Raw genomic sequence first — 13,347 nt, 5'->3', positions numbered from 1 at the left:
ACGTCACGGCGTCGCACCGTCGACCGTTCTAACGACGGAGTTTCCGGCGACAGACACGTTCGCGATGAAAATGAAACTTGTGAAAACTGTGATAGCTGAAAGGCCGTTGTTTCTGAATACTGTTTTATTTATTCACTTCGTGTTTTTTTTTTATAGATAATACAGTAGAGATCCTTGAAAAAAGAGGAAAGATTGCCAGCATCTGGAATCGAAGGGTTCTTCCGTGTTGCTAGCTTATCCATTACGCACATCCCTTCTTACTCCCACGGTTTAGTTTATTTTTGGTCCCCGGAGAACCCTCGATCCCACGCTCAAGTGTCTATATATCTTCGTTTTTTTGCACATATAGTGTTCTCTGGTATGTGTGCTTTGTTTCGGGATACATCTTCCACTTTTTACCTTCCGTAGCAGGTATCTACTAAATTCGGGTGATGAACACGAGTGGATCTACTCGGACGAAAAAGAAGAAATCGGTGTAGAAAAGTGCACGTGTTGCGCATATGAATGTTGTGCTGCATCGTAGAAGACAACGTAAGCACAACACATCCGTCACCGCGTTCATTCATTTATTCAATCGTCGACGCAGATGCTCCATTTTTGCTTCCTCTACCGCGTTCCTCTCCTTCGAATAGCAAAGGCAGCGCTTCCGTGGGCCGAACTGATCGATTATTCATACGCATGGAAAATCACGAAACTCTCCAGCGAGCAATAAAACCAGCTTTACTTTTCAGCTTGGATCTCTGTCGATCCGGTCACGGCTGGTCACGCGTCAACGATGTTCCTCTACTCGTTATACATTCGGCAAAGGTATAACGGTGATATTTTAAGCGATTTATGATGCTTCGGTGGATCTTCAAATAAATATTTTACTAACGGAGATCCTTTCGTATGGTTTATTTTCTCTTTTGGATCTCCCCTTTGTTGAAACTTCGTTTCTACTACTCCATATAATATTCTGAGACGAAAAGTTTTCTGGGTTTCACAAAATTTTCTAGAATTTCTGGGTATGGATAAAATAAGATTGTTTTCATTCGGTTATCGTTTTCTTGTTTCGGAAAGGGGATGTAAAACCGAGTGGAATCGTTCACTGGCTGCCAAGTGTTTTTCGGAAGTCCACGAAATCGCTTGGTTGATCCCTTAAAACCAGAAGAAAGCCCTCTGGGATTTGATCCCGAAACTAGACTACTTCAACAACGTTGTTTATTGATTAAAGAAACTCCCTCCACATCTTAAAGTTTGTCGTTCACGTATGAAGAACCCGAAGAAAGTAATTTCTTCAAACAGTGCACGTGATATTGGGGTATTGAGAATCGTTGACTCGCACCACTTCGTTTCCACAATCTGAATGCAGGCAGAGTAGAAAAGTTTACATTTAGCGATCCGTGTATCGGTATCGCGTTAGACGAGGATCACGAATCTACCCGGAATTTCTAGCGTCTCTTATTTCCTCGTTTGCAACTCGAAACATATCGATTCAAACGTTTTCAACGCAATATCAGCACCCGGGGCCGGATATTATTGACTCGTACTACTGGCTCACAGTTTCCCCTTGATCCCGTGCATCGAACGAATTGTATATTCGTTTCACACGGTTCAAGGGATACAATTTGTCAAGAATATTCGAGGGATACTGGAGCCGGTTACAAACGGATATCGAATCGCAGCGTCAGATATTGACTCGTACTACTGGCGCGGTGTTTCGAAGAAAAACCGCCGCGAACGCGTGCATTCAACGATTCCCTCCGTCGGATAAATTGTATATCCATTTTATACGCTTCAGAGAACGTTATTTGTCAAGAATATTCGAGGCTTCACGTTGCAGTTATAAAGGAATAAGAAATCGCAGCGTCAGATATTGAGTTGTACTACTGAATCGTCGTTTCTTTAAGGGGATAAAGCTTGAAGATGTTTTCCTCGGGTAATTACTGAACGAAGTGTCTTTTGAAACTACACGATGAAGCTACCAACTAATATTAAATTGCTGCGTCGGATGTTATTGACTCGTACTACTGGCGCGCCGTTTCATCGAAGATAAATCATCACGAATCCAGGCACACGACGATTTTCTGTGTCGAATAAATTATATATCCATTTCGCACGGTCGACGGAATACAATTTGTCAAAAAATATTCCACGATACGCGATACACGTCGCGGCAAATATTGACTCGTACTACTAGACTGACGTTTCCTCGAAAAGAAACCTCCACGTACGTATACTTTCAACGATTCCCCGTATCAAATAAATTGTACATCCATTTCTCACGGTCCGCGCAACGCGATTTGTCAAGTATATTCAAGGATATATAAAGGGACTACAAAGGAATATCAAAACGTACCGTCATATATTGGCTCGTACTACTAGACCGCCGTTCCTTCGAAGAGAAACCTCTGTAAACGCATACTTCCAACAATTGCCCGTATCGAATAAATTCTATATAGGATCCGAGTTATACGATTTATCAGGAATATCCAGGGATCCTCCCACGAAGCAAATGTTCGTAGATTTTCTTCAGATGAACGCGCGGAATGACAAGAAATTTCTCGAGACAGCCAGCGATAACAAAGAATTTGATTCGAAAGAGAAAAGCATCGCGATGAGGGATCGTTGGGAAAGAGAAAAAGGTGGCATTTTCCAATGGTGCTCGCTAATGTGTTCCCTTTTCTTCGCATTGTGCACCGACGTCGAGCAAGACGTTTGAAAGGTGGGGTAAAAATGTGGACGATGCCGGAGAAGAGAGAAACAACTTCTGACGGAAGGTGGAATTACTAGCGGTGGTGGATGAAGGGGAAGAAAAAAAGAATTACGGGATGGAATTGCGGGGGGACGGGTGTAACGTTGAACGATGAAAAGGCGTCGAAGGAGAGAGGGAATTACGGGCGAAAGGGGTGAAATCGAGGGGGAGAAGCTTTGGGAACGAGGACGGAAAAGATTGTCGAGAAGAATAGAACACGCAGTTGCACGTGCTACATTGTTCACTGATATTGACGTGTAGCGTTAATTACTCTACGATTCTTTGTATCATTCTACATACGTATAAACTCCGTTTATATCATTTTCATTGAACGCAGGGTTCAATTCTTGCAGAGATGAAAAAAGAGTGCGTGAAATATCGAAGAGATAAGCTTATGGATTTTTCACTTTTTCAATCACCCTGTCTGTTCATTTCTATTTTAGTCGAGCATTGAAAGTTTCATTGTTTCAGTGAACTCACTGGTATCGTCACGCTAAATTCCCGTTGATATTTCGACGAAACAGCGTTCATCTTTGATTAATAGGGATTGACCGACGATTCGGCGCCGATACTGATTGATTAATCGTATTTGCCCGCCGTACGATATCGGCTCCGCGTAGCCAACATTGCTTCGTTTCTATTCTTAGACCACTTACATTGACTTTCTGGGTTATACCGGTGCTGTTGTATTGGAATGACGCAGGACCATCGTTTTTCAAATTTTTCCCTTTCATCGGCTAAAAATCATCCAGATTTTTAAGACGACGTTCGAGAAATAAATTTCATCGAATCACCCCGTTCCGATGCAATTAACCCCCTCCGTGCTAGGTGTAATTAATTTCCCGGGAAAGAACGTAAAAATTGCTACCCGATGAAATTGCTGAAACACCCGAACATAAATAACGTTCCATCGCGTGCTATTCCTGGGATGTTGCGAAAATGAAGCTACATGACTCATGAGATTCACAGTTTTTTTATATTGTATTTTTCCAACAATTTTCTCCCTTAACGCGCATTCTTTCTTCTTTTAAATAGAAAAAGAATGAAATAAATTCATCGAGCAGTTTATCTTGAATAAAATCGTTCTTTACATAGTGCCAATGGTACGTAACCCCTTTAGCATACCTTAACCCTGAAACAATGGAAAGGAACGACGAAATCGGTTTCCGGTCGAGATAGAATCCTCTTACAGTTTCATAATGCAAGGTCCGTGGTGGTGGCGATCGGTTGGCCATAGATCCCCGGTGGCCTATCATTCAATTCCACCTTAGCTTCTTAAAGACAGAATCGATAACGGTTATATAATCGATACCCTCCGTTGACCGTGTTTGCCAGTGGAAAACACGGCTCCGAATTCGTTTCCGGCAGGTCGATGGAAATCGATCGACGGACACGATTTCGATGGAACGGAGAGCGTGGAATATCTACGAGCGGACTTGCGAGTCCTTGGCTGAGTTGGCGAAAATCTCGTTACGGTGTATCGATTATCCAATCTATTATACATAATAATACATATCGTATGCAACGAAAACTTCGTTTGAAAAGCGTCGTTGTTTCGTTTCGAGGAGCTCGCCATCGCGAACTTTATTTCAATGAATAGAAAAGCATCCGTGTTTCAAGGCTGTTATCTATGCGGCCACGATAACGCGAACCTTGGAAGTTCGTCGTCGGTGGAACGACTAAAGCGACGAACAAAAAGCCCGTGGCACGCTTTGTCAGAGAAAAACGCTTTGCCTCGCGATGCATCGCGTTCCACGTTAATTGACTGTTCAACCACCTTTCAGCCAGACGTATTGACGCTACGTTCGTATTCTGCAACTGTACCGGGGATTTGGAAAGCAACCCGTTCCTTGTTATTCTTCGTTTATGTATAAAACAGAAAAATTTTTTTCGGTACGGATACTCTGGGATTTTTGGAGATTCCAACAATTATAATTTTAAAAAAGTCGAGTCAGAATTCTGGGATTAGTAAATCTAATTCATCTACCATGTTCGTGACAAAGATAAAATCTCTCTGAGAAACGTGTCCCATCGACGTCGAAACGTGAAACGCATTAGCAAAATGCCAACGCGAGTGACGATTTCAATTTTAATTTCTAACCACGCGTCGACAAGAGCTTAATTGAAGGCAGGAAAATCAGCGGTGCGCCGTGGCCGTCGTTGCGGTTTGTCCACGTTTGCGGTCGCTTTCGAACGATCTGTCGCGGCATCGGGTTGGCAAAAAATTCTTTACCATAATTGAAATTCATGAAAAAAGCGCCGTGGCACAGAGGAAAAAGTGCAACGAGAAGCGTCGGGTTTGGGTTGATGGCGATCGATTAGCTTGTCACCGATGAAACGCCACAGGCGTTGCCTCTTTTTGTTTTTTTTTTCATCGAACCACCGGGGTTGGGGGTTGGTTTTTGGGGTTGATTCGCGGATGATGTTCCAGCATCGAGCAAGTAAGCACTCTGGAACCGTATGTGCCGTTCTCCGATGGTTCACAAAGGGCTAGAGGGGTGGATTGTGCGGCGGTGGTCAGCCTGGGGTGGGTTTTTATCGCGACGATTTGCATTCGGTGACATCGCACGACCAGCGAAACAATTTTTCTTCCCTCGCCGGGAAAATCTACCTTTCGTCATCGACACCCTCATCCCTGTACGATTTACGTTGAAATTTATCGCGTGGGGGTTCGTTTGGATCCCGCGGTTATCTCTGCAAATGCTTGGCACACTGTCCGCATGAAAATTTATTTATTTACACGATCGCCCGATCGGAAAGTGAAACAATGCACTCGTGAACCAGAATTTAATTTAAAAATTGAGGTTGCCCTCGGTTTCCTATATTTCAAGTGAAACTAAATATTATTCATTTATCTTTCCAATTAATTTCAAACACAAATATACGCAGCATTCAACGTCAGTTGCTCTAACTTTAAATAACTGTTTCAACGATCTAGATGCGGAAGATCAATTCTGTAATTCTAGTTGTAAATGGTGGAGAGCATCGATTCCTGGTGTAAATGACTGCTAATCGAGACGATCGAAACGACACACTGATACGAGATACGATAACGTAGCGAACAATCACGGGGATAATAATGTCAACGACGGATTAGCCGGTTGGTAGGTGGTCGTGCGCGGACGGCCGCGTAATTAATCGCTGGACAATTAGTGGATATTACGTTGACGGAGGGTTCGCGTGCGGCTACCTAAACATTTACGAATCCCTTTCGGAAATCAATTCGCTTTACGAGCTGTTCATTTTCTCCGTCGTCGTCTCGAGCAACCTTGGACTCGCAGTTTTGTGCCGAAGCAATTGATAAAAATAGTTGGCGGGAGGTATCGATTTCAGTCGGAAATACTTTGAAATCCAGCTCTCGAGCGGACTGATTTTGTCGAAATGTCTGGAATATATAATGATTCGTTTCCGTCGAACGATTAGTCTCGTTTCATTTTTCATGGACAACGGGGATTGTAAATCGTGGAAGACGTTACGTGATACTATTGAAATATCGTTCCCAGGATGTACTCGTTTTGAATACATCTTTTTCCGAATTCCTGAAAATGTATAGGACCTTGAACAACTTCGGTTCGAAGCTGCTTTAATAAATCTCGCGGACCTTGAAAGTTTTAAAACACCCCGTCAGAGGCAACGGGTATCGTATTCATCTTTGAAGGGATAATAAAATTGATAGGGCAACGGCTGTCATTTTTTATTCGGACAGATAAAATCGTACCGTTCCCTTTTGTATCGGATTTTGAAAAAGTTCAATCGATTTACACCGTCTGGCGTGTATAAAAAATAACGAGATATTATTTCTCGCAGCACACCTAGACTTTACTGTACAATAAATTCTTTGTATTCTGCAAATGGATTCGAGTTTAGTGTAAGTAGAATATGCTCAATTTATCCTGTTAACTTATGTAACTGAATACCTAAGTTGCTTAATCCTTGCACTACCATTTATTGAGTTACTACTTAAGCTGTTTAAGGAACTTATTCGTGTGAATAAATACGCGAATAGGTAATTCGATGCCAATGTGATTACTTGTTAAGTTAATCGTACTAACGAATAGAAAGCTTAGTGGCAACCCTGGATGGTTAATTACGATTGTTAACGCGCGTTCGCTAACGCGATACTTTACGAACGGGATCCTTGAAGGAGTCCTGGAAAGTTCTAGTGGAGAAACGACAAATTTCCGCGGCATGAGCGATCGCGTGCGTGCTCGCACCGATAATAAACGCGAGAGGACGGCGAGAAAAAGGCGTACACGCATCGTTGGAAGCTCTTAAGAACGAACGAAAAGGTTGGCTCGCGTGCACCTAGCCAGCGTGGCCACGATCTGACCCACTTTCCTAAAGTCGACTCGCCGCGCCGTCTTCGGCATTTGATCCTCGGGAAGGTCGTGATATTCGTGCCCGGTAACTTCGATCGTTACGGGAGCGAGTTACTCGCGAGCAAATGATTTTTCCAAGATTTCACGGAGAAACTCTTGTACATTGTTTTCCCTGTCATTCGGCTGTGTTGAATGTTGCTGGTACACTCAGGTACAGCTGTTCGTTCAGGTACCATTACTGTTGGTACAATTTCTAAGGGTGGTTGTGAAAAATAGCTACGACAAATGTACTGGATACTTTGAATAGAATCGCATCGTGCTGTTAAATAAAGTAATCGTTGGGCAATTTTAATTTAACTACCGAGGCAAACAACTACATTCAGATCGGCCACAATCGTAACCGAAGCAGCTAACCATTTCACTATTAAGATTTACATATCTTGATTTTACAGTCACGACAATCCACCCTTATCTGCATTCGTAATCAGCTGCAATCGTCGATCTATTATAGTCACACCAACCCTTATCATTATTCCAACAACAGTGTAATTCAATAAACTTTCCCTTCCAATTTAACTTTCCGTGGTAAATCGAAAATTTTCTACCTCGCAAATGTTTCGCATGGATCTCAAAGTTACAATTAATCATTCATTACGACACGGTACTTCATCGTATTATTGTCAAATTAATACGATTCACTATTTTCATTGATTTTGCAATTTGGGGTGGAAAGATTCTTTAAAATTACGACGGTCGGTTCTATTTCGGAGGAAAGCGAGAAATCAATGATTAGCGTGGCACCTGTACACCAGCTTTCGCCCGGCATCGGTGGGTGATCCATTAGCCAATTAACGGGGAAGATTAATTGCCGTACTAGCACAGTTGGACAGCCAGTGGCGAGTAAGAAAAGGAAGAAAATGAGCTCGTCGCGAGTCGAAAGTCGCCAACGGTGTCAAGGTTAGGCAATTTGGCCTCGGGCTACGTCCGGGGGATGATTTACTTCGCCCGTTCCTCGAGAAACTATTCCGTGCATTGAACAGTACGGAAACTATGCTCGGATTCGAGGATGGACCTTGCACTGTTCCATTCAATCGCACTTCCTTCTTAAGAGTAGCCGAAACCTTTAACTTAATGGAATGTCATTCAGTTACATTATGTTTGTAATTAGATACTCGTCCATTTCCTATGATAAAGGAGAAAAGTCATCAGACTGAAGGTTAAGCAAATTAACATTTGTAATTATGATTCTCGGTACAAAGCGGTACCGGGTAGAAACCATTAATAATATTAATAAACATAATTTATGGTCTATTAATTCCGGGAGGTTCCTTCATTTAGCAGTACGAGAGGGTACCAGATATGCTAGCAATCGACAACCATTAATAACTCTAATTACCATAATTTATGGTTGATTAATTCAAGGGGATACGTTAAAAGTTTTCAAAATTATTTCAAACGACCATATTTCACACCCTTGTGAAACTTGATTTAATTCGAAATATTATCTGAAGGAGCAGGTGTCTCGAGTTTTAAAAAGTAAACTCGAGGAACGCGTAAAAGTACTGGAAACAGGGAAGAAAAATACAGAAGGTGTGAAAGTACAATATTTACTTGAAAGTTAAAATACAATGAACGATCGTAGACTTCAAATATTTCTATTGCAATTATATTTCTCCTAAATAAAGTGTGGAAAGCGAGAATTCCAGTTCGAATTCGATTCGCTATGACCAACGGGTAGAAAAAGGGGTGAAAAATTTTCAACGAATACTCAACGCCAGACGACCAGGCATTGTTCTGCGCGAAGGAAAAAAAGCAGGGTACCAAAGTACCCTGTATATATCTATATATAGACAGCATCGAGGTACATTAAAGGGTTGCAGCTGTCGAGCTGCTTTTTTTAACCCCTTGCGATGTTAACGCTCGAGTCAAAACCGTGTCAAGGACAATCCCGATCAGTCGACACTTCCGTGACTTTACCCCAATGCTATTTCACGAAACGTATCAATATTTTTAGTAACACGTTGCCCCGATCTATACGAACTGAAAGGTTGAATCATGATAGACGTTCAGCATCCATCTCGTTCAAGACCTTGATCCAAAGTGTCCGCCTTTTTTCCCTACAGGGATCTATCCAGTAAAAGGAAATGTGATTTGATAGAAAAATCAGGTATCTGCTTCGTGAAACCTTCTCGAAATATTTCTCCCTGGAGAAAAGAATAGGTGGATGTTGCACACAGGTTCTCGGGTTCGATGGTGTTCTCCAAAGTCGTTCTTGACGCGGAAGAGCGTACTTTCCGTTGAAAGCCGGAAATTCGCGTCTCCTCGCTGCGCTAAGAACCGAACAGCGAGGTCGAAGAGCACAAAGCTTTTTCCGCTTCTTTCCGTTTTACGTCACGCAATTGATTTCACGTGTTTCTCAACATCCCGGCGAGTTTCATTAATGATGCCGAATCATGTGTCTACCCCTTTACTCGAAGATTTAATCAAAGGATTTATCCGAGAGCCATGTAAACGTTGTTGTGGGCGTGAATTAATTCGGTCGGTCATGGTTAATTTCGAAGCCATAGCTGCTCCTGTATCTCGATTGAATCCCCATGCCGAGGAAATCGGGGAAGACTGTGGCTTAGGGAAATGGAACTTCCGGATTGTTTCCATAGCAAAGTGGCGCGTTTTCGATCCGCCCGATTCGGTCGACCATACATCCCATAGTATCGTGTTCAAATATTCTTGGTTTTCGTTTATTTTTATTAATCAAAGACAAATCTAACTTCCTTCCCTCCATAAATAAAGAAACAATTTCCTGTGCCTAATTAATTCAGTAATCATTTCCATAAAATCAGCCTACTAATATTAAAAGCAATTCCGATCGAGACAACGAGGAAAGTTTCTACAAATTCATCGAGTTTGCCCCAGAAAACTTCCCTTCCACTCGAAGCTTTCGGATTTCTGTGGAAAAAAATTAAAACAATTAACGATTTACGAAATCTTACATGGGATATTCTATGTATAACAGGGCGAAAGAAAGAAAGGAATTTCGAACTACGATCGAAAGCAATCTGGCCAGTAGCATTCGGCTGCGTCATGCGAGGTTTGGTAGAGGGTGGCGGTGGACGAAGTTGGAGGACGTGGCGGTTGATGTCGATTTCGTATATATAACGCGACCGTTCGCGATTGTTCGTTGCGATTGAAATCACGCAAAGCTTTACTTAACGGCGAACTTGCGGATCTCGAAAGCACCGATATATTCCTTGCCCCTCTGTCTCCGTGACACCCCTTCTCGGCTCGACCCCAGGATGTTCCTCGTGGTTGGGGAGCTTCTAATCGAAATTCTCGGCCGGCCATTCGAGTCGAGAACGTCTGATAATAATTTCCTCTGAAATATCGTTTGCGACGAGATTGAAAAAATAATATATTTTACCCCCGGAATCGGTACAATCGTTACAAGCTCGTATAGCTGGCACGAAGAACATTTATTCGGACGATAAAATATAAAGGAAAGAAAAGTGAAAAGAAAAGTCTGTTTCGCGGATGAAAAGGCAATTTCGCTAAACACGTCCGTTTTGATTTGCAAGTTAGAAAATAAATTGTATCACGAACCAGTGCGATCTCGTGGCGCGATAAGGAACGAAATGATATTATAAGCGGCTCTATTATACAACGATTATTATCGTTCGCGACACGCCAACGCGAAGGGGCCAGTCGGTTCTTTTCTCTTCTTTTATTAGCTTCAATCTGGCCTCCGTTTGTTCGCCGGCACGTTGAACAACGTGCATTTATTCGAGCGTGCCGTACGTAACGAGAAATTGAACGCGATACCGGGGGAAAATGACGAATGCTCTCGCACCGGCTAATCGCGGCTATTGAACGACACGGCGATGGATCGAGAATTTTATTGCCATTGAATGAAGTATAATTACCTGATTTGTTTCAAACACAACGAAATTACTTGTTTTAGTACCCTGAAATTGGTAGCTTTAAAAAGAAGGCAAGAGTTCTGAGTAATATAAGAGACAATAATCTAAATACCGTGCGTCGCCGACCTTCCGGACGGATCAGAAAGAACTTAAAGAGCTAGGTAAATGTTTCCAGGTGCCAAACTTTTAAGACAATCAACGTGTTAACAGATTGAAAGTACTTGTTTGATGAGAACCAATACAGCATCATCGGTAAATCGAAGGGTTGCAAACCATCACCCTCGTTGTTTCTCTCCCAGGGACGAGTTAAACGAAGATTGCAAAGCTTGATAAGGGTGTTGTTGATCTTTGAAATGGATCACTCTCACACATGGAGGTTCGTTTATGTGTGCAGTTTTTATTTATAGTTTATCGTTGCAACCCGGGACAGGGTTAGCCGCGAAAGGCCGATATAGAAGGGACGCGAAGGTCGTCGATGAAAAGAGTTGCCCCGCTCGTAAATAGGGGATGCAGCGATGTATCGAGATTTGAACTTTACTCCTCCTCGTCGAACGTCGGCTCTTTTTCATTATACCTGCTCGCTGGATCGACGCATCGATTTTTAAATGAAACGCGTTCTATCCGGATCCTAGCCGTGGTTTACGTTTACCGTTTCTCCTCTTTCTCTCGCGTCGTTCGATTCTCTATTTTCATTCGAGATAGCGGTCGCTCGCTCGAACCGATCCCCACCTTCCCGACACGTTTCACACATTCCTGAATCTCGTTAAAACTTGTTTACGGGATCGCTTGTTGTTTCAGTTTACGAGCTTTTACACGAACTCGGTGGTTATCTACCCCCGAGGAGCATCGCGCCAGCCGACATCACCCCCCTAGTTTCCAGGTTGCTACGAGTGAATGGGGCACCTCTGTTCGACTTCTACGTCGATGTGGATCTTTACGATCGTTCCAGATCCTCTGTATTCCTCGATCTGCCTACGAAACATCAGGAAAACGCTTTCTTCGTGGAAAATCCGGTAAGCGTTGGAAACATTTTTATAGCAATCCTACGTACAATGGGTGGTCAAATTATTAGAGCCACGGTATGAAAAATGAGCTTTTCGTGTTTGTGTAGAAATAGAACGAGAATTTTAAGGTTTTTACTTTGTGTCACTTTTAATCAATAATCCTCCACTATTAATATACAAAAAAATACTTATTTTTTACTAATAATAAATATTTGCACTTTTCGATGGGGTTGAGCTCCGGAGAATTTCCAGGCCAGTCAAGAACTTACACTTTTATCAACTGTGTATCATAATTTTATAATTTTAATAAAAAAATAATAAAAACTCTGTTTAACTCGGTTTTCATTTAAGAATTAATCATTTTCATGTAAAATCGTCAATTTATGTGAGTAGCTCTAATAATTTGATCACCCACTGTACATGTGTTTCTTCCTCCATTCAACCACTATTGATTTTACATCGAAACAGTAGAATTTTTCTTTGATCCGATTTCATTATCTTGAGTGCATCTTTCTCTGAGTAATTCTAGATTATTTATAACGTAGCACTTGTGGGTATGAATACCAGTAGAATTTGAAATTGACCTCTTTAGAATCAGTATCCATCGTCAACTCGTTTCGCCATCCACCTTTCTTTCACTATTTCTCCCTCTCACGTTACTCACAATAAATCCTCCCATCTTTTCGCACATTTTACTGTTCAGCCTAGCCGTAACTCTCGCCGCCATAACGACATTTTATCAGCGAAGATCGTATAAATCTTGAAAATTACAAGAACCAAAGGCAGGTTCATCGATTCCGAAGGAAAATTAACGAGCGGGATTTCGGCGTGTACATCCGTTATCGAGACTCCAGGGACGAATACTTCGCGGTTGAGTGTACGGGCTAATAGATAGCGCGTCGTAAGCGGGGTTAATTCCTCGAGCAAATGTGCGGCGAGTTCCGGTGCCGGTGGAAATTCTGTCCGGTGGTTAAGAGCATCCGTAAAATGGCTGTTTGCGAATGACTGGACAGATTTTTGGACTGCGACAGCTTGCCACTCGCGACCAGGCAAAAACGTCTTCATTATTCATTCCGTTCGCTTAATACCGGCTTTATCGGCGATTCGAGAGCTTAAACCAGTGCACATGGTGCGTTGCAAGGATCGATGGAAAGGTCAGACTCTTTTTCGAATCGAAAAAAAACTACGCTGGTATTTAGATTTTGAGGAGAAAAATATTTGAGCTGCTGGTTCCTTTAGCGGAGTTTTAAAATTCAAGTGGCTACCGTTGTATATTAATAAATCAATAATATATGTATGATTATTCCGCACAAGTACTCGCGTCGCTGCTAGTCAAAGGGTTAAACTTTAACCCCATGACTTTTTCCCCGCTCGCT

At 42.3% G+C, this 13,347-nt stretch overlaps 1 protein-coding gene across 1 annotated transcript in view; it reads left to right on the top strand.

Moving 5' to 3' along the window:
* The window catches only part of LOC114877299 (neprilysin-1), a 48,396-nt gene that overhangs the window by 14,761 nt on the left and 20,288 nt on the right, over window positions 1-13,347 (top strand). Inside the window, exon 6 of the mRNA XM_029189689.2 lies at window positions 11,766-11,980. Coding sequence (XP_029045522.2) covers window positions 11,766-11,980 — 215 coding nt within the window. The remainder of the gene's footprint in view (window positions 1-11,765; window positions 11,981-13,347) is intronic.

This window comes from Osmia bicornis, chromosome 15 (assembly GCF_907164935.1).
Source record: "Osmia bicornis bicornis chromosome 15, iOsmBic2.1, whole genome shotgun sequence".
Classification (NCBI taxonomy): domain Eukaryota; kingdom Metazoa; phylum Arthropoda; class Insecta; order Hymenoptera; family Megachilidae; genus Osmia; species Osmia bicornis.
Note: the sequence above shows the minus strand (reverse complement) of the source record. Positions and strands in the feature narration are given on the sequence as shown.